The sequence below is a fragment of the Vigna angularis genome, chromosome 2 (genome assembly GCF_016808095.1).
Source record: "Vigna angularis cultivar LongXiaoDou No.4 chromosome 2, ASM1680809v1, whole genome shotgun sequence".
Taxonomy (NCBI): domain Eukaryota; kingdom Viridiplantae; phylum Streptophyta; class Magnoliopsida; order Fabales; family Fabaceae; genus Vigna; species Vigna angularis.
In genome coordinates this window covers 52,674,246-52,695,631 of record NC_068971.1, presented here as the reverse complement: position 1 = coordinate 52,695,631, position 21,386 = coordinate 52,674,246, and the positions used below count along the sequence as shown (strand labels likewise).

Sequence of the window (21,386 nt, the reverse complement as noted above, 5' to 3'; positions counted from 1 at the left end):
ATTTTAAATATGCAGGTTTATATTAGTGTTTTGACTTCTCAAATGCAATTAATTTAATTATGAATGTTTTTCTTACTTATTTAAATTTTGTTTAAATGAAAGTCACTGTATATCAACTTTTAATTTAAATAAAAATAATTGTAACAATCCAAAATTATTTATATTTATTATTTTAATATTAAAATAATCTAATCTTGTTATTTTTAAATTATTATTAATTTTAAAATATCGTTTTCTTAGTTTTTATCTAATTTATTTATAATTGCTTGGAAATCTATACAAATATTTGAAATATAAATTTATAATTTTTATACGATTATTTGAAATATAAATTCAAATAATAAACAATATTTAAGTATGATGTAATAAAAATATCAATACAAATATATTTAAGATTTTAAAACAAAATTTAAATGTAAAATATAAATTTAAATAAATTTAATCTTTATTAAAAATATTTAATAAAAATATCAATTTTAATAAAAAAAATCATTATAATATTTATATAAAAATTAAATTTAATCTAAATTTGTTGACAGACAAAATTATTATTTTTAAAATTAAAACTAAATTGAATCAAAATAGCACATATAAAAATTAGATTAAGATTTTTTACATTATACTTGATGCAACAATTACAGATAACATTGTTGTATTCTTGTTAAAATTATTATTAAGTATCTGAAAATTTGTATTCTACCTCTACTAATTTTATGTATTTAAACCAGTTGGTTGCTCTTTTATGATAAATTTATATATAATTAAGAGTGCACAAATTCGACTTGTCCTCACTAACTTAGGAATTAGATCTGCCACTCGTCAGTATTACTATCACATCGTAAATGCTTTCTTTAACACTTGCTAATTTTTTAAAAATTTAAAAGAATAAAAAAATCATTAAACACATGTAAAGCGAGTTAACATCATTGGGACTAAATTATATTCCATCAAAAAAAATAAAGATTTAATTGAAACTAATCAAACGAGATTTATTTAAAATTTTAGATTAAATACTATGAACAACCGATTATTTTAACAAAATGTTAATATGAAATTGAAAAGGCATATTTTTTGTGAACTAAATATTAGTATGAGAAAATGGAACCATCCTTTGTAACTTGTTTTTCGTTAGTTATTTATTCACACACATGTCTATTATTGGTGACAAGTTTGTGGTAGACTTAGATAAACTATAATGTAGTTGCGAAAAATGGACTATAATGAGAATCTCATGCTGTCACGCACTAACTGCCATGACATTTTTAAACATTAATGGAGAAGACTACATCTCACATTAATTTACGAGGTCAACCTGTGAAAAAACATACATTATAGTGATATATCCTGTAAACGGTTATCATCTATGGCAAATGACTACAAATCCTGATGTTTTGCCTCCACTTAAAAGGGTTTTGTCTGGAAGACCAAAAAAGAAAAAAAGACTAGAGTCTTGATAGCTAAAGAAGGATGAAACACAACTAAGACAAGATGGAACTTGTAAGAGATGTAGGATATGTAGACAACTTAGACATAAAATAACTAGTTGCCCACAAGCAACTCAAACATAACACCGGTGAACTACAACAAACCCAACTCCATGTCAATCAAGTCAGATTACTCAATGTCAGCTTTAAGAAACCCAACAAAGTTAGCCAACTCCAACAGTAGTTTAGAAGTCATGAAACGTTATTAATGTGCATATTGGTGCCTATTTGGAAGCTATATAAATTGAAACTTCAATATGTATTATGTACTTTATTTTGGTTATGACCTTATTATATTGTTTTGTCTTTATTTTGGTTAAGATCTTTTTATATTGTTTTGTGTTTTTTTTATTGAAGAATAATGTTCTTTGTTGAATGTATATTAACATGAATATCATGCACATTTAAAGCACGATTTCTGATTTCAATGTATATTGAAATGAATATCACTTTTATTGAAAGGAGAATTTCTGATTTTATTGTATATTGAATCTGATTTAAAGCAAAATATCACTTATATCATAAATATCATTTATATTGTATATTGTATATTCAAAGCATAATTTCATATTTTTGATTCTTTTAATAACATCACATTACAACGTCAGATATATCCAACTCGGTAATGACATGTTACTAATACAACATTTCATGAAATTTTAAACAAAATACAAAAATGATGATGTTAATCAACCCCATAAAACATAACATCCACATTAACAACTTCTCTCATTTATGAGAAATCAAAATTGTTTTTTCCAAACTAGTAATGTTTCTCCTTCGCTTAGCAATAGAAGTATCCCGTTCATCCACATTATCTTCATTGTGCCATTTAAAACATTTGCATCCTTTAAATTATTCATTTTGACTATGTTCAAAAAGTCTAACCATAACAAACATTTCATTAACCACCAAATAAATTTACCTCAAATGAAAAAGTAAATTCACACATCAAACCTTGTAATTAGGGCAACCCTAAAATTGTTTCCCCTCGTTCGTAACAATTTTTTCCACTCTCAAGACAACAATCTCCCTACAATGACATATTTGTGTTCCAACCACTCCTCTGGATGAACCACCACGAGAGGTCCCCCATGAGCAAGACGAACAACACTGATTCTATGACATTGCCACTTCCTAAGCCAACGTGCAAGGACAAAACAAGACTTCGTGAAACAATTCCAAACCAGAGAGTAGACAACACTTCTTCAACGAACTCCCAATGAAAGAAGAAGAAGACTTTGTCAAACAACTTGCAAGGAGGGAAGAACATTTTGTGAACCAAGACCCACCATGCAACTCGCAACACAAAATAGTAACCTCCAAACCCTAAAGCTCCAAACTTTACTTTACTTGGGGTTCATATTTCACTTAGGACAACTACGTATAGGCTCCTCCTTTGTATACAACTGTCAAGAACATCGTTGCATAGTAAATTTAAACAACTTTACTCCTTTCAAATATATTTTGTTACGTTACCATAATGTGTTGCTGCGTTACCATACAGTGTTAACACCATTTATGCAAAATTAACGGAATGAACTTAATTGATACACATTACACAAAGTGTGAACTAAGTTGACATTTTTTCAAAAGTAACAACCAAATAAACACATTATCATAAAAAATGAGGATGAAGAGAGTAATTAAACTTTTAACTTTTAAACATAATTGTCTACTGCATCTCTCCTACTCCTAAACTAAATATAGCCTATATTAGATTACTGTAGGTGGGACCAAGGTAAAAAATTGAACTTATTTAATCACATTAAATCAATTAAATTCAACTAATAAATATTGGTTTAAAAACAACTTAATCTATTTAATTAATATTATTTTATATTTTTAAAAATCATAAATTTAGACTAAAAAACAATAAAAGAATCAGTTTAATAAATTATTTTTGATTAAAAAAGTCAAATTCTATAAATAGATAAAAAATGTGTACATGTTTTAGAAATTAGTACTTCTTCTACCGTAATATATTTCATCACTACTTATTATAATAGAAATGTTAGACATATAAATTAATAATAAAAAAACTGTTAGAATTTTGTATTAATACGTCGTACTCAAGATTCTTATATTACCTGTTCTAATTATGGTGATTATCTATGAAATACATTATCACTTCTAAAATAGACAAAAAAAAAATCATGCAATTATAAAAGTAGGGCTTGGAAATATTTAATTTGAAATCACCTAAGCAAGTAGCGGGAATATCAACCATAGGAAGTAGCATCGATGTGTGAATTTCTTAGGGACTCTACAAAAAGAACAAGATTAACCTTATTTCTCTTATCATTTTTTCACCTTAGTTGGAGAATATATTTGAGAGATTAAGAATGAATATAAACTTTATAAGTATATGTATAGATGATTTGATGATTAATTTTGTAATTATTATATCAGAATAAAATTAGTTCTTCACTAAATATAATTGAACAAATTTTGAAAAGGTGCAGAAGAGGAATTCGGTGTAGAAGGGTAAAGGAAGGTTGGAATGGAATTTGGTGGGTGCAAAGGGCAAGGGAAATAGAGAGCGAGTGTGTGCGTGTGTGAGAGAGATGGACCTGCTGGAATTGGAGGCGGTGGAAGGGCTCCGGTGGACGTGGAATTCGTGGGCGGCGGAGGGGACGAATCTGGTGATCCCTCTGAGCATAATGTGTAGTCCATTGATGGTGAGTGAGGTCCCTATCCTCCCATACCACCCTCTTCTCTGTTCGCGATGCGCCGCCGTTTTGAACCCCTACGCACGCCTCGACTACCAGTCCCGCATCTGGCACTGCCCCTTCTGCTTCCTCCGCAACCCCTTTCCCCGCCCCATCGCCGACACCAACCTCCCTGCCGAACTCTTCCCCACCTACAGCACCGTCGAGTACTCTCCTTCTCTCCCCTCCTCCTCTCCCCCTCCCCCTCCCCCCGCCTTCGTCTTTCTCATCGATCTTTCCTCCCCCGACGACCAACTGCTCTCCCTCAAGAAGGACCTCCTCCTCCTCCTCCACCACCACTTCCCCGATCACGCCCTCGTCGCTCTCCTCACCTTCGATTCCATGGTCTATCTCCACCATCTCGCCTCTTCCCCCTGTTCCTCCCTCCACCTCTTTCACGGCAGCCGCCATCTCTCCTCCAATCAGGTATTTCACTCTTATTATTCTTACTTCTTCTGATTCAATCCCCGCTTTCTTTTACACTCAATCCACTTCATTCGATCATCAACTGACTTTATTCAATCTTCCTTAATTTCTCCCTCAGATCCGCCAGTTCCTCAACATCGGCCGCCCCCACCCGCTGCATCACGGACACACCCCAAAACAGGATTTTCTGTTGCCATTTTCCGAATGTGAATTCTCCATCACTTCTGCAATTGAAGACATCCATTCCACATTCTACTCCACCTCCGCCACTCGCCCTCCAAGGTGCACCGGCACTGCCATTTCCGTCGCCCTCGGACTTCTAGAGTCTTGCCTTGTCACCACAGGCTCCAGGATCATGCTCTTCACCTCCGGACCTGCCACTATCGGACCCGGAATCGTTGTTGACTCTGAGCTCCGCCAACCCATCAGAACCCACCATCACATCTTCAACAACCAAGCCAGACACCACGCCAACTCGTGCTCTTTCTATAACCAACTCTCCAAGAGGCTATCTGATGCGTCTGTTATTCTTGATCTCTTTGCCTGTTCGCTCGACCAAGTTGGGGCCGCCGAGCTTCGACAACCTGTTGAGCAGTCTGGTGGATTCATGATTCTCTCCGAATCTTTCGAATCCGATCAGTTCAAGAAATGTCTCGGGCATATGTTCAAGTCTGACAACCAGGGCCATTTGAAGATGAACTTTGATGCCACTATTGAGATAGTTACCACCAAAGATGTCCAAATCTGTGGAGCACTTGGCCCTTGCGTGTCTCTGCATAGAAAGAACAGTTTGGTGAGTGACGCTGAGGTTGGACAAGGTGGCACCTCTTTGTGGAAGTTAAACACTCTTACCCACAAAACTTGCATTGCTTTTTTCTTCCAAGTGAATCAGCGGCAAAGAATTCAACCCGGCTCCGCATTTTTGATTCAGTTTATCACGCGGTACAGGCAGGGGAACATGGAATGCCGGAAAAGAGTGACAACTGCTGCTAGACGATGGGTTGCAAACCATTCTGCTGATATTGCTGCTGGATTTGATCAAGAAGCCGCCGCTGCAGTTATGGCAAGACTTGCCATTCTACGTGCACAGGAATGCCATCCCCGTGATGTTATTAGATGGCTGGATGACACGCTCATACGTTTTACTTCTAAGTTTGGGGACTATGTGCCAGAAGACCCATCTTCCTTCCGCCTATCCTCCAACTTTTCGCTCTATCCCCAGTTTATGTTTCACTTGAGGCGATCTCAATTCATTGATGTCTGTAACACTACTCCTGATGAGACTGCTTTTTTCCGGCTCATGCTCAACCGCGAGGGAGTTGTAGGATCGCTTATAATGATTCAACCTACGCTTTTCCAATATTCGTTTGATGGTCCACCTGTTCCAGTACTGCTGGATATTCGTTCTGTTTCTCCGGATTTTATCTTGCTCTTTGATTCTTTCTTCTATGTGGTGATTCATCACGGGTCCAAGATCGCTCAGTGGAGGAAGCTGGGTTATGACAAGGACCCCAATCATGAGAACTTCAGAAAGCTGTTGGAAGCCCCGGAACTGGATGCAGAGCAATTGGTGGCCGACAGGGTTCCAGTGCCAAGGATTATAAGATGTGATCAGCATAGTAGCCAGGCTAGATTTCTTCTCGCCAAGTTGAATCCATCTGTTACTCAAAACTCAACCTACACAGATGGATCAGATATTATATTTACTGATGAAATGAGCTTGGAAGTTTTTCTAGATCAGTTGCAGGTACTGGCAGTGCAAAGCTAGTAAAGCAGAATACTAATTTGGATTATTCTCTTTATTATGGACATGCGAAAGAGTTTTTGAAATTTGTAAGTAATTTTCAAAGAAGAGGTTTCTTGTTTTCGGAAGATTGTTTTTTTGATGTTTACATTTACGGACTTGTAAATTATATCTGATATCTTCACTGTGATTAGATTGGTTTTGTCTATTAGACTAGTTTTGAAGATGTAGGTAGCATATGGTTACTGTTACTCTGACTAGAAACTGTATTATTCCCCCAGCTTCTTTCCTGGACTGTAAATAACACTACGACAGATTAAAGTTACGCTCGGTTTTATTTGCATTTACATTGTGTTTCTTCTTTATGGTGCGAGCAAGACTTATTTTCTCTTGGTTGGTAGGGACAATATGTTTGCCAGGGTTCATTGTTCAAACATATAGAGCTTCTTCATTTATCGCTTCGCTGTAAGGTGATCTTTATATGGTTTTGGTAAGCTGGTTGGCGAGGTTTGCAAAAACAAATTATGCACCCCAGACTCATACACTGGGTAACAAATTCTTAACCCTTGGCGCATACAAATTTTATTTAGAAAGCTACAGTGACAAATTCTTGACTGAAGTTGATTATTACATATGTTAATCAATTTCAGAATACTGAGGTATATCCAGATTGACAACATAAAAATGGAATACTCGGTTAATGTCGTACTACAGTTGTATTTCTTATAGGCATAACTCGCCCGTTTTCATTGTGTTATTACTTGCTCTCAACAGTGTACCGAAGAAAAAACATTGCATCACCTCTAAGTTTGTAGGATCTGAAAACTAGTGGAACAGTCTGTTCAGAAAAAAAAAAGACAGTAGTCTGTTGATAAATAAAATTGACACACTTTTAAGTAGAAGATGAAAGAAAAAAAAAGAGAATATCCGAAGACATTTTAAAGTTGAAGCAAAGTCCTTTTGCACTCCCCATTGAAAAATTGGAGAGAAACTACTATTTTGAAAGGTGTGCAAACAAAGGTTTCTTCAAGCTTTCTTCCAACTCGGAATTTCAGTAAGAATGCAAATGACGTTTCCGACTGGTTATGCCTTTTGATTCAGAGTTGTAACGACATCAAGTTGTTCAAAACATTCTCCAGGTCGTAGCTTTACTGAAATTGTGGACCCAGAATTTTCACAGCAAAACCGAATTCTTTTAACGGAAAAGACATTGCTTTCAAACAAAATTTTGAATAACTTCCGTTTGTGTTGTTATAACGGGCTTTTGGGGGGGTTTGAATAGTTTGTGAGTTAAATGATCTTGTTGTCTCCTATTAAATATCAAGGAAGTAAATAACTTATAGGCCTTTTTTGTTTAAAACAAACTCTCACAGTAGTAAATTGTACAATGAGTTTAATGGAATGAAGTAAAGAATTTTTATGATAATTACAAAGGATTTTTCATTAAAATGTTAGCATGGAATATTTGGTGTTATTTTAATTATTGGTTGGTTACCAATTAAATAACTTATTAAGAATTGAGATTACAAGTGTGGAATTTGGTGTATAATATGTAGTTAATAATGAGCTAAGTTTGGAAGCTTTGATGAAGTGTTTTAATCCAAAAGGTGATTTAGAAGAAAATGAAGAAATTGTTACAGTAAGGCATGAAGGGAATAGGCATTCGGTGTAGATGGTGTTGTGTTTGTGTTATGTGGTGAAGTGTGTTGTGGTGGCATAGTGTAGCGGGGCCATGTGTATAGATACAATACAAGCAGAGAAGAGTAGAGGAAGAGGTGTAAATACGAAATTGCAAATGCATGCCTCGATGTTGGTTGCCGTTGAGTTGAATATTTTCTCTTCCAATTCCGAATTCCAATTCCAATTCCAATTTCTTTTTATGCAGTGGAAGCAAATCTAATATATTCTAGTCCTGACCCTGAGCGGAGAAACCCTAGATTGAAAGTAAAACAAGGAGAATGATGAAGAAGAAGAAACAGGTACCGGAGTGGATGAACAGTTCTCTGTGGTCCTCCCCCTCCGATCACCACCGCTTTAGCCCGCCCTCTCCTCCTCCTCCCCCTCCTCCTCCTCCTCCTCCGCCTCCCCCCGTTTCTGTCAGAGAAGATCCTCCAACTAATCACAATGCCTCTCCTTCTTCTTCGTCCGTCGACTCTTCTGCTTCTGCATCCTCCGCCGCCGATGACATCTCCTCTCAGGCTCAGTTGTTGACCGAGGTTAGCTTTCCCAATCATTTATCCATGGACTAATTGATTTTTTTAGTTTTTTTTGGTTGCTAAGTTAGTTTGTGATTAGTTATCTAGGAAGATGATAGACATACGCGAGTTGAGGAGAGTCGCTTCTCAAGGCATTCCTCGTGCTGCCGCCCCTGCTTTACGCCCTACGCTCTGGAAGGTACCTACCCTCTCTTTACCAATTTAATGTCATCTCTCACACACAGACACGATTACAATTTATTTTGTTTTTTATCTTTTCAGCTTTTGCTTGGATATCTTCCGTCCGATCGTTCCCTTTGGTCCTCTGAATTAGCCAAGAAGAGGTCCCAGTACAGACAATTCAAAGACGACCTCCTCATGAATCCTGTAAGTTCGTCACCTACATCAATTATTTCCTTTCTTAAGAGTCCCAACCACACACTTCTGAATGTTTCTGTGCCTAGTCAGTCAGAAATCACGAGGAGGATCTACAACTCCGCTGCTCATGACATCGATGATGCAAAATCTGAGACTCGTATCTTGCTTTCTAGATCACAAATCCCTCATGAGGATCACCCTTTGAGTCTTGGCAAGACCAGCATATGGAATCAATTCTTCCAGGTACTAATCTAATATCTATGCATTTTTTTCTGCCTAAGTCTAATTATACGTCTTATTTACACATAAATATCACCTACTTTACGGTTAAGAAATTACAAAGCCATTTACTGCAACTCGTTACTTTCTACACTTACAGATACAGTATTCTCAATTGCGTGCTAAGTTTCTGGTTTGCTTCTATATATACAATCTGTTCTACCATTACCACTGTGTCTGTGGGGGGAATTAGTTTTACACAGCGGAACCTGTACCAATACTGCTAATGATCTTTCCGTTATCAATATTTTAATCTTTTATGAACTTCTATGCTACTTCCTGTGTCATGACTACTGTTACTCAAAACTTAATCTAATCTCCTGTACTCCTCTTTTTATTTTCTTTCATTTTTCTAGGACACAGAGCTCATAGAGCAGATTGATCGTGATGTAAAACGTACTCATCCAGATATACAGTTCTTCTCCGGTGATTGTCAATTGGCAAAATCTAATCAGGTTGTTCCTCTATTTATTTTGAAATTCATATAGACAAATTGAGTAACTCAATCCTTTTTCTTGACTTTCAACTTTTGGGGAATTTTCAGGATGCTTTAAAGAACATATTAATTATTTTTGCAAAGTTGAACCAAGGTATAAGATACGTTCAAGGGATGAATGAAGTAGTGGCCCCTCTCTTCTATGTGTTCAAAAATGACCCCGATGAGGAAAATGCTGTGAGTACATCTTTGCAAACATAGAAAATGGAGAAATGCTTACTTAGGGAATTAGGACAGTAAATATTGCCATCTGTTATATACAATGTTTTCATGTACATAAAACAAAATGAGAAAAGGTGAAATAATTAATGGCCATTGGGATTTCTTTGTTTAAGGCTATTAATTTCATGTTTCTCTTATATACAGAGAAGGAAATAAATGTGATGATAGACTTGGTAATTCGGGTTTGGATTCCAGGGTAGAGTTTGCTTGGTATGGTAGGTTTCCCACTTGTTTTACTCGGGACCTTTTTAGGAACCGGTATGGGCTACCAGGTTTTCTTGATTGCTGCATCTGTTTAGTGTTGACCCCAATGGTTGGTTGTAATATTTTGTATCTTTTCTTTTTCTTTTTAATGCATCTTGCTCTAGAAGCACATGATTGTTGAAGCTTTGGGGTGCCAATGTATTTCAAAGCTTCATAATGATGATTTCTGGAGAGAAACTTTTTTATAAAAAAAATATGGCCATGGGGATGTTGATAAGAGGTTTTTGTTTAATAAAAGTTGCTCAGATAGCAGTGATTGATTATGTAGTTTCATTTTACTCGTGATTTTGAATTTTCCCAGCTGTTTCCAATAACTAAATGCAGGCCTTTGCTGAAGCAGACACATTCTTTTGTTTTGTTGAGCTATTGAGTGGGTTCCAAGATAATTTTTGTCAACAACTTGATAATAGTATTGTTGGAATCCGTTCCACTATTACAAGATTGTCCCAGCTTTTAAAAGAACACGATGAAGAACTGTGGCGTCATCTTGAGGTTACTACTCAGGTAAGAGGCAATTTAAGTACGTGCTCTATCTATCCAAAAGAAACGCCTTAGAGCAATGGTGGCTAACTCGTTTTGTTTGACAAATAATTACAAGGGCGAGGGATGAAGACATTGTCCTATCATCTCTTTTCTGTTTTATTAAATTTGTTCAAAAAATGTTTTCATTATTCTCCAATATTTTATTCATAAAATAACTAATAAATAATAAATGATCTAGTAAGTGTGTTCCTGCCTGCTTCATTGATTCAGTGACGCGTTCTATGTTGCACCTGTTCTTTTTGGACCTTTTTTTTTTCTTTTTGGTAGACAGTTTTTGTGTTCATCTACTAGTTAAGTGTCACTTTTAGTCTTTAATTAGTCGGTATAATGTTCAGTTTCAATTTGTCAGATGATTCAAGTACGTGTTTGATTTGGTTATTGAGCAGTTGATCGAAAAAATGACAAATCTCACATTTAAATTTCAGGTCAATCCCCAATTCTATGCATTTAGGTGGATTACTCTCCTCTTGACTCAGGAATTTAATTTTTCTGACATCCTCCATATTTGGGACGTCATTTTAAGTGATCCAGAGGGTCCACAGGTACAGTTTTGCTCCTATTTTCCTTATACTATATTGGACTCCCTAAACTTTTCCCTCAATAAAATTAATGGTCTGACATTTAACCCAATGGTTCCCCTAAGCTTTTCCCTCAATAAAATTAATGGACTTACATTTAACCTCATGGTCCGCCACACTTGGCGATGTCAATGGTAATAGATGATATTGGATTTTAAGTTTCAGGGTTACTTTAAGGTAGCTAATTAAAAGGAAAGGCATTGACCTATTTAGATAGTAGGCTGCGCTTCTTGACTAGTTTTACATTAATAATGTTGAAGAGAATAAACAATGATGAAAAAAAAAGTAGTGGTTAGCTTTAAGTTATCCTCCAAGCGAAGTCACATAGTTGAAGGAAAAAAGGAAAATAAAACAAAACCCAATAAGAAGCCGCAAAAACACATTGGACAGAGAAAACAGTACAAGGAAACACCGCAACTGCCCCAAAACCCTCAGGAAATTCCATTCACCAAAGACGGGCAACAGGAGGGGGAACTAGTTTTCAATTTTGTTTTGCTTCAGTTTTAAGTTTTGGAATTTTTAAAACCTAAAACTAGTTTTCAGTTTTATAAATTAGTTCTCAATTTATTGTAGTTTTCATTTTTCAAATTGTAAACTGAAACCACATGAGTCGCAATACTTGTCGAATCACTCTCTCCCTGAAAGCAAAAGCTCTTACCATTTCATCATTCCTCAACTAGTCAACAACTCCCTTTGATTTATGCAATACATACACTTAAGATTTAAACAAGAGAGAATATATCTTTTGAGGGTTTAGTGAATCCCTCTCATAGTCATCTATTTATATATATATATATATATATATATATATATATATATATATGAAAAGATGATACAATAGGAAGATTAAACATTAAAGCATTATCTTAGACTACTTAGACAGAGAGCTAGTACCGAGGTTATCTAACACACAACTCCTTACCTTAAATGTAATGATTACATAGATTTACTAATTATTTCAACACTCCTCTTTAAGCTAGATCATACAAATTGTATGTACCAAGCTTATAACAAATAAACTCAATCCGAGATCGCCTATGCAATTTGCATATCATACCAAACTCCCCCCAAGCAACAAACCTAGGAGGTTGTTCCATGTAAATTTCCTCCTCAAGATCACCATAGAGGAAGACATTTTTGATATCTGATTTATGAAGTGGCTAGTGACAAATGACTGCCATTGCAAAGAAAAGATGAACAATGGTCATCTTGGCCACAGAGAAAAAATGTGACAACAACTAACTGAGGTTTGAGTCTATCAACTTGTACAATAGAGCCGACTTTGATAGCATACACCCATTGACATTAAACTGTCCTTTTTCCTAGTGGAAAAGGCACCAACTCCCAAGTATTACTTTGTCAATGACATTGCCGAAGGTGACAAACAGGCAGAGCACTGCTCTGATACCAACTTAAGATTTAAACAAGAGAGAAAATATATGTTTTTAGGGCTTAATGAATCCCTCTCATAGTCCTTTATTTATATATATGAAAAACTGATACAATGGAAGGATTAAACATCAAAGCACTGTCCTAGACTACTTAGACAGAGAGCTAGGTACAAGATTATCTAACACACAACCCCCTACCTTATATGTAATGATTACATAGATTTACTAATTATTTCAACACATACATTAAGACTCACCGCTCTTTAATGATTATTATGAATATTTCATGAACTTTGAGTTTTTTTAGCATTATGTATGTAATTATGTACACCTTATTATATACAAAAATTATTACTCAAATCACTCGCTCCCCGAAAGCAAAAGCTCTTTCCAATTCATCATTCCTCTCAACTAGTCAACCACTCCTTATGTTTTATGCAATACAGTAAGACTTGCGGCTCTTTATTGATTATTATGAATATTTCATGAAATTTAAGCTTTTTTAGCATTATATATGTAATTATGTACACCTTATTACATACAAAAATCATTAAATAGAAGCCACCCTTCTTTCTGCCATTTGGCTATAGCATGTTTGGGGTTGGCCACGGCCTTCCGCCTTCTGTAACCGGTAAACTCTCCTTCCTCACGCCAACCAATGGGTATTGCATGCAATTACAGTTTTGGACGGTAATGTACCCAGCAAGCTGCGGCAGGCCTTCCTTCACGTGCTTCTGTATGTTGGCTGTCTTTTTGCCAAGCAATGCATATCTTAATGTCTCAAATTCAGCTGAGTTCTTTTTATTCTATATGACCTCTGTACTCATGATAGCAACAGTGTGTTTTGAAACACATTGTGCATCATCATTTTATACTCTGGATCCTGCTACCCATTATAGTCATGTTGTTGCCAGCATCATAACATGTACGCTCTCATTGAGGAGGCATTTCGGTTTTGTTTGGTAAATGGCTTTGATTGGCCTTTGCCATCTATTGTCCAGTGGAAGGAGCTGAGAAGCTACTGCCCCCAAGATATGATGTTGGAAAAGGTTTGAATGATCACGTGAAAAATTAAACTACCTTTATTTTAGTTGAATATATGTTTGGTTAAACTATTCATTTAGTCCTTATAATTTTTTTTGAATTTCAGTCCCTAAATGGGAAAACTAGAAGTTTTAGTCCTTATACATGTGTACACGTTAAGTTGTGGTCCCTATTGAGAATTCTGTAGAAATCCTTTTGACTACGTAGAACCTGTATACCAGTTAAGTGCGGTCCCTGCTGTGGACTCTGCCGAAAACTTTTTATTATATAAAACCGCCATGAAAATTTTCCAAAGATGATAAACCGCCAAACAAAATCTGTATGGGAACTATAACTTACTATTTTTCTCGTATAGGAACTAATTACGGCCTAAGTAAATAGTTTCACGGATGTCTTGCAATTTATATTGGAAAACTAAACCGAAAACCTGCAACTATCCAGAAGATGTCCTAATTAAAAACTTATTAAGCATCATTAAGAACAGTTCTCATGTTTACTATACTTTATAACGCTTGCTCTATTTACCCCCGACCTGCAAGTGTAACCTGCAGTTTATAGCATCTTTTCTTAAAGGAAAGATGATTAGAACAAGGTCGAAGTTACTTCCTTTTGTGTTTCGCTTGAGAAAACTAGGGTATGTGACAGCTTACAAGTCATGTGCTTTCCTTAATTGTAGTATTGGAACTATAAATTCCTTTTGGTTATCATATTGTTGCATAGAACTGGTAATGATTGGTCAGGACGTCTGAGGAGCTTGCTTTTCAAAATATCTAGTAATTATTTTTCATTCAGTGAAAATAGAATAAAGAGGAAAATTAACTCTTGCGATACTGTGTAGGAAACACTCCTCAGAATATGCTGCGCAATGCTAATTCTCGTCCGTAGGCGCCTCCTAGCGGGTGATTTCACTTCTAACCTCAAGTTGCTGCAAAGTTATCCTTCTACAAACATAAGTCATTTGCTCCATGTGGCCAACAAGTTACGTGTACAGTCAGGCTAATGAAATTCACCGTGATTATTTTGCTGTGTTTTTTTCTCTAACATAGAGTTTTCGATTTTATAATTGTAAATTACTCTGTAATTATAAATGTTGGTTCGGAACAGGAACGGGTATTTTTGCGTATTCTGGTTTTGTTATTTTATTTTTAGTTGTAAGTCTATGTTACCATGTTCTTGGTGGATTTCGCCTCTATTTTCAGTTATTCACCACCCTTGCACCCTCAAATGAATAATAAATTGTTGAAGCTTTAAAACGGGTGATTAGCCCATGTGGCTTTTAATGTTTATGGTTGTACCCCACTCACTCAATTGTTTACTCTTCTCGCAAAAAGTTTACGATCTAAAGGTGTTAGCAGAGTCAATGAATGAAATGGAGAATGCAAGAAATAGAGACAACGTTTGGTTTTCATGAGCATGTAAAGTTGGGTCTAACAGAAATATAGAAGTTCTATATATTGACTTGTAATACGTTTTTGAAAAGGGAAAGAAAAATAATTTATAATGTTTTATTTTTTATAATATTGTTCAGACCTTGAGTCTCATTGGATAACTTCATCCCATTTAGGAGACATGTTGCTGCAAAACTATGACTGTCAAAAGTGTGAAAAAAAAAAATTGAGCTTCGCCAAGAGTACGTCTTTACTTGAAGTTGAGTGTTTTTAAAAGTTCCGATTTCTCATTACTTTTTTAGCTTTCTCCTATCAATAACTGATTACTGTTTCTCAATATTCTAACTGCATATGAACGATTTTTAACCATTGAAACGTATAAAAATATTTTCATGTGCTTCCGCTTTGGTGTAAACCTTTTCTTCTATATCATTATTAAGCAATGATTTTTTCACATTCAATTGATTAACTTTAAATAAATATGAGCTATTAATGTCATGATTAGTCTTAAAGAATCTTTCACTTGATTCAGAAAAAAAAAATGTCTCCTTATAATTTGGAAAATTTTAGTCATGAGTTAACAACTTGCCTTTTCTTGATGTTGCTGTGGGAGTCTTTCTGTCTTAAAAACATATATAGCCATTGTATTTTAGATTATTAGACAATTTAGTGAGATTGTGTGTTTGTGTTGGAGAAATTCAAGTATAAATTTAAATAGAAATAAGAAAATTAAGTATTATAAAAGAAAGAATATCTATAAACTTAATTAATGCCTTATAATGTTTTTGGGTTGGAGGTAAGACTAATTATTTGTCTTGGTGATCGATTTAGTTGATCATATCTGATATCTTATATAAAAAATTTCCTAAAAAAACTCACTTATTTAGAAATTCAAATATAAATTTAAGTTCCACATTATATTATAAATATGAAAGAACTTGGGATTCGAACAAAAATGTTAGTATTTATAGATATCACATAAATATGATTAGATTTCTATCATTTTACAAAAATATAATTTTCATCACAATTTAAAATTAAAATCATTTTCATTAATGAAAACATGTCTTAATTTATGAATCTAATAATATAAAACATTTCATAAATTAAAGTCTCATTGAAAGAAAATAATTTTATAACCTTTACAAAGTTATAAAAATAATTAGTTCCATTTAGAATTTCTAACAGTGATTCATCCTTATTGAGAGTTCAAACATAATAAAATATACGTGGATAAATTTTATTATACTAGATAATTAATTATAATTGAAAAATTTAAATACGGTTATAAATTTTGATAAATAATATTACTAAGTATTGGACAATTACCTATGATAAAAGTTATATTAACATTAAAGTCTTTAAGAAATGGATATTTTCACAAACAACATAATATTGTTTGAATTAAATATACTGTTGAAATTACACATCATGTACCGACTTTAGCTCAGTTGCTAGAGCGGAGAACTGTAGTTGGATAATGTCTGTAGACAATCCTTAGGTCGCTGGTTTGAATCCGGCGGGTCGGAATTTTTTTTGTTTGTTAAAAACTTTTTGATCTAGTTGTTTTAAAGTTATTCATCTATTATTGTTGTTTTTCCTTTGTCAGATACACTTGATGAGCCAGCACTACTAGTGTCCCAGGAAAGTTAAAGAAATCCAATTTTTGAAATCTTCATCTGGTAAGCATATTAACAAAAGCCGAGACAGATTCTATGGAGTTTTAGTCATGGATGCATTTAAAAAGGATATGCAATTCAAAACCTGAACAGAATTCTAAACTCAAGATTCAATCAGAATATCATAACAATTTCAAGAAGCTTAGAACAAAAACTGTGGGGTTTGGATCAAAATTGCCAAGACTCAATCCACCCACCGCTTCACCGACAGCTCGGTCTCGATCATGCCTCCGCTCGGTCTCGGTCATGCCTCACTGGAAATGCATCCTAATAGTAAAAGCTTCATTGAGGATGAACAACTCAATACAATTGAAGTTTTCAAAATCAACAACACAACAGGTAGTCTCGCTGAACCGAACCCAGACCCTCTTCCACAAACCCCTAATAAACAAATCTCAAAGAAGAAAAATAGCGGCACCAAGAGACCCCTAACTGCTGAAGTTGTTGGTGCAGTTTTTGGTGTCGTTTTCCTCTCCCTTATCATCGTTTTGTTCCTCATCAAACGCAGAAAGAACGTCTCTTTCAAAAGGTTTTACCGAGAAACCTCCAATGGAAGTCCCGTTCACCATCTCATCGAACAGGTTTCTTCCTTCTCCTCCCATTTTTCCTCGCTTTATTCCCTCACCGTTTTTTTATCTGTTAATTGCGTCAGTTGGTTGTGATTGCGAATGTAGCACTCCATTGATTACTGGCTCTGGGTGGATATCATTGCAAGCACCCCAATCTCGATGAGGCTCTTGAACAGTGTCATCAGATTCACCAAGAGGAGGCAATCACTTTTTCTCAATTAAAAAATAAAATAAATTAAGAACCCTAATCTGATTTCAGAAACCAAAACGTCGTGTCACAGTAACTTGCATCAAACATGGCTCGCCGTTTGTCACATAAAAAAAAAAATTTAACACCGTTCAATTCTAAGAAATAAACATAAGAATTTCAAAACTAAGAGGACTAAAAGGAACAAAACTTTCGAATAGAGATTAAACCTAAAATCCTAAAATCGCGTGATAGTTTAGGAACTAAAAATATATTTAACCCTATATATATATAAATAATGGAATGTACTTAACTATCTAACAATTAAAAACTGGAGGGATTAAATATTTTAAAAAAATATATTGAGTTACTGAAATCATACCGTGACTGGATAATTTTATTTTTTGAGATAATCTAGAAATGATTCATCATGCTAAAAATAAAATCACACGTTACTATTTTGATTTCTTTCATAATTTAGAAAAAGATAGATGACGAAATTGCTATCTATAAACAGGATCTTATGAGTTTTTTTATTAAAGAAAAATAATATTTTGAAACTTCTTAAGAAAATAAAAGTTACAATCATTTCACAATCTCTTTAATAATATAATAGTTTATATTTAAAATTTTAAGATAACAAATAAATATAAATATAGTTAACTTATTGTTTTGAACGGTTAAATTAGTGCTTTTTATTATTTGAACTCTAAAATTACTGTTACCGTTTATTAAAAGATACACAGAAGAGATTAGGTAATCTTAATCTTTGAAGTGACACATGTATCTACATAATTGGAAACATTATTCAGTTATATTTTTCTAATTATAATAGATAGTTAAAATTAGTAGGAGATTACAACTGTGTAAAGATGTAAGGTGTAAATATAGTTGTATGGTCTGAAGTTGGTTGATGATGACGATGAGAAACTAATTACTTATGAAAGAATAAACGATTTGTTACACCCTAAAAGATTAATACTCTAGTTGACAACTGTGGTCAAACTTTGGATAGGCTGTATCATCAGATAATCATGGGATACAGACATATACATATATGTGATATACCTTCTCTTTCATACTCCACAGATCAATATTGGGGGAATTGATTGAGTAAATTTTTATTATCAGTCTGAGATATTGATATCGATTAACTGGTGGGGAAAATGGCGTTAAATGCAAGTGAAACGATGTTCCTCTCGATCACGGAAGTGGATGAAAGGAGACAAAGGTACCAGGTATGTCTTGATGCTCCACCCCACATTGTTTCAGATGGGTTATGGCGTAGCAGCCCACAAAATACAAGAGCTCCGATGAGATCTTTTCTCCCCTTGTTTGAGTTGCAAGTCCTTCTAATATTTGCCATCACCCAAATCTGTCGGCTCATCCTCATGCCCTTCAAAGTTCCTCTCTTTATTTCCCAGATGATGGTATGTATATGTCTCAATCAACACTTGTTTTTATGCAATCATATTAATTATATGTATTCATCAATTTATTTGTATACACAGGCTGGGCTAATTCTGCAAGCTCTTTTTGTGGGGGAACCAGTGGGGTCGTACATGAGGGTGCTGTTTCCGTATGGAACTCACGACACGATCACGACAATAACGTCAATTGGTTTTGTGCTTTTCATTTTCATAAACGGTGTGCAGATGGATTTTAGCTTGATAACAAGGATGGGAAAGAAGGCATGGACCATTGCCATCATCGGATTGGTAGTGCCCATACTCACCGCAGTTGCATTCTTGGCCGTACTATCACATCCACTGCTTGAAGTCATCGATCATAACTACAACAGTTTCCTTGTTGCATTGGTCTCCCACACTGTCATTTCATTTGCCGTCATTGCTTCCCTTCTCAATGAACTTCAAATCCAAAACTCCGAACTTGGCAAATTGGCATTGTCTGCCGCATTGGTGAGTGACGTACTGTGCACATTCGCTACCACCATCGGCACTGTTTTTATGTTTAGTGAGGGTGATGGTACCAAAGAGATTGTTACAAACCTCTTGGGTTTGCTTGCAATGGCTATCTTTGTTCCATTGGTGTGTCGCCCAGTAATGTTTTGGATCGTCAGAAGTACACCAGAAGGAAGGCCTGTCAAAGATGGTTACCTCTACGTCATCATCGTACTGCTCTTTGTCTTAGGTTGGGTTTCGGTTAAAATAAACCAAGAATTCGTGCTCGGAGCTTTCATTCTGGGATTGGCCGTGCCGGAGGGACCTCCACTGGGAGCTGCATTGGTCAAGAAGCTTAACTTCTTCGGTACCACCTTCCTTCTGCCAATATTCGTCACCATCTGCATGCTGAAAGCAGATTTTTCCTCCACTTATTCCTCCACATCGGTTTTCGCTGTCTGTCTCGTCATCATCCTCACCCACTTGGTCAAAATTTTATCCTGCATTCTACCCGCCCTCTACTGCCACATGCCCTTCCGTGATGCTCTCTCCCTCTCCCTCATTTTAAACTCCAAAGGCGTTGTGGAAATCGGTCTCTATTGCTTCTTATACGACTACAAGGTCATCATCCATCTTATCTTATTGTATACCATTATGCCTAATACAGAATTTCTAATATAGATTGAAAAACAAAAAAAAAAAACTTGCAGGTAATCGATGGGCTGACATACGGAATAATGATTCTGAGCATAATTGTGGTAGCATGCATAGTGCAATGGTCCGTGAGGTTTTTGTACGACCCTTCAAGAAAATACGCCGGGTACCAAAAAAGGAACATCATGAGCTTAAGAGCTTGGTCGGAGCTGAGGATACTGGTGTGCATTCATAAGCCAAGCCACATATCGTCGATGATAGATATGATTGACCTGTGTTGTCCAACGGCAGAAAGTCCGATCATAGTGGATGCATTGCATCTGATAGAGTTGGTGGGACGTGCCTTGCCAATTTTCATCCCGCATCGCATTCAAAGGCAAGAATCAGGGCTTCAACACAGGTCATACTCAGACGACGTAATTCTTGCCTTCGACGTTTACGAGCACGAGAACCCTCATGTGGTGACGGCGTACCCCTGCACCGCAGTGTCTCCACCGAGCCTGATGTACGAAGACGTTTGCAACCTTGCCTTTGACAAGGTGGCGTCCATCATAATTCTTCCGTTTCATCTGAGATGGTCGACGGACGGGGAAGTGGAATCGGACGAGAAGAGCATAAGGGCACTGAATTGTAGGGTGCTAGAAAAAGCTCCATGCTCGGTCGGAATCCTGGTGTCCCGAGGTTCGCAGAGAATGAGAGAGGAGTCTTCAATTCGAGTGGGGTTGATTTATTTGGGGGGAGAGGACGACGAGGAGGCGCTGTGCATAGCGAAGAGAGCTATGATGAAGACGGGGATGAAGCTGGTGGTGTACCACCTGGTGCACGAGGCAGAGGAGGAGTGGGATGAAGGGGAAGCCATGGAAGAGATGAAACACAACATAAGATACCAACAGATAGTGGCAAGGGAAGGGTCTGAGACAGCAGCGTTCCTCGGTGAGGTGGCGAAAGAGCATGATTTCTTCATTGTCGGAAGGAGGCATGGGATTGAGTCCCCTCAGACCCAGGGACTCACAAACTGGAGCGAATTCCCAGAGTTAGGTGTCATCGGCGACTTTCTGGCCTCGCCGGATTTGGAGAGCCGCGCATCAATTTTGGTGGTGCAGCAACAAGTCGCACTCAAGCCTCGCAAAGGCTGGTTATTTTAGTTCTCTCTCCTCCTCTCTCGTGTCCTCTCACCTTAAATCCTTTTATAACATTTCCATTCTGTCACTTATATTTTCCTTCTCATTTATAATATTTTTTTTATTCGCAAT

The 21,386-nt window shown here is 35.9% G+C and overlaps 3 protein-coding genes across 6 annotated transcripts; all 3 read left to right on the top strand.

Annotated features, from left to right (window-relative positions):
• Window positions 1–3,927: 3,927 nt before the first annotated feature.
• Window positions 3,928–6,710, top strand: LOC108319032 (protein transport protein SEC23). Its single transcript, XM_017550038.2, has 2 exons — window positions 3,928–4,621; window positions 4,740–6,710. The coding sequence occupies exons 1-2, from the start codon at window positions 4,052–4,054 to the stop codon at window positions 6,387–6,389; spliced, it is 2,220 nt and encodes a 739-aa protein (XP_017405527.2). The 5' UTR covers window positions 3,928–4,051; the 3' UTR covers window positions 6,390–6,710.
• Window positions 6,711–8,323: 1,613 nt separating this feature from the next.
• Window positions 8,324–14,915, top strand: LOC108319033 (uncharacterized). 4 transcript variants are annotated; one of them, XR_008247005.1, is made up of 10 exons: window positions 8,324–8,581; window positions 8,661–8,759; window positions 8,843–8,947; window positions 9,029–9,181; window positions 9,574–9,672; window positions 9,762–9,890; window positions 10,524–10,703; window positions 11,168–11,284; window positions 13,393–13,760; window positions 14,594–14,715. XR_008247005.1 is itself a non-coding variant. In XM_052873071.1 (10 exons), exons 1-10 carry the CDS (start codon window positions 8,324–8,326, stop codon window positions 13,631–13,633), a joined length of 1,203 nt encoding a protein of 400 aa, XP_052729031.1. In that variant the 3' UTR covers window positions 13,634–13,757. The 4 variants fall into 4 exon arrangements, 2 of the variants coding, with proteins under 2 accessions (XP_052729031.1, XP_017405531.1); XM_052873071.1 differs by lacking the exon at window positions 14,594–14,715 and having other exon boundaries at window positions 13,393–13,447; window positions 13,626–13,757; XR_008247006.1 differs by having other exon boundaries at window positions 8,444–8,581; window positions 8,669–8,759.
• A 3,829-nt stretch (window positions 14,916–18,744) lies between these two features.
• Window positions 18,745–21,278, top strand: LOC108318973 (cation/H(+) antiporter 15). The gene is made up of 3 exons (XM_017549970.1): window positions 18,745–19,008; window positions 19,090–20,100; window positions 20,190–21,278. The coding sequence occupies exons 1-3, from the start codon at window positions 18,745–18,747 to the stop codon at window positions 21,276–21,278; spliced, it is 2,364 nt and encodes a 787-aa protein (XP_017405459.1).
• Window positions 21,279–21,386: the final 108 nt, after the last annotated feature.

Bases quoted from the DNA above. Each gene is read 5' to 3' on its own strand.
- LOC108319032 (XM_017550038.2), top strand. From the start codon at position 4,052: ATGGACCTGCTGGAATTGGAGGCGGTGGAAGGGCTCCGGTGGACGTGG. The intron at 4,622-4,739 runs GTATTTCACTCT...TTTCTCCCTCAG, and splicing joins GCCATCTCTCCTCCAATCAG to ATCCGCCAGTTCCTCAACAT.
- LOC108319033 (XM_017550042.2), top strand. From the start codon at position 8,324: ATGATGAAGAAGAAGAAACAGGTACCGGAGTGGATGAACAGTTCTCTG. The intron at 8,948-9,028 runs GTAAGTTCGTCA...GTGCCTAGTCAG, and splicing joins ACGACCTCCTCATGAATCCT to TCAGAAATCACGAGGAGGAT. The intron at 11,285-14,593 runs GTACAGTTTTGC...GATACTGTGTAG, and splicing joins GTGATCCAGAGGGTCCACAG to GAAACACTCCTCAGAATATG.
- LOC108318973 (XM_017549970.1), top strand. From the start codon at position 18,745: ATGGCGTTAAATGCAAGTGAAACGATGTTCCTCTCGATCACGGAAGTG. The intron at 19,009-19,089 runs GTATGTATATGT...TTGTATACACAG, and splicing joins TCTTTATTTCCCAGATGATG to GCTGGGCTAATTCTGCAAGC. The intron at 20,101-20,189 runs GTCATCATCCAT...AAAAACTTGCAG, and splicing joins GCTTCTTATACGACTACAAG to GTAATCGATGGGCTGACATA.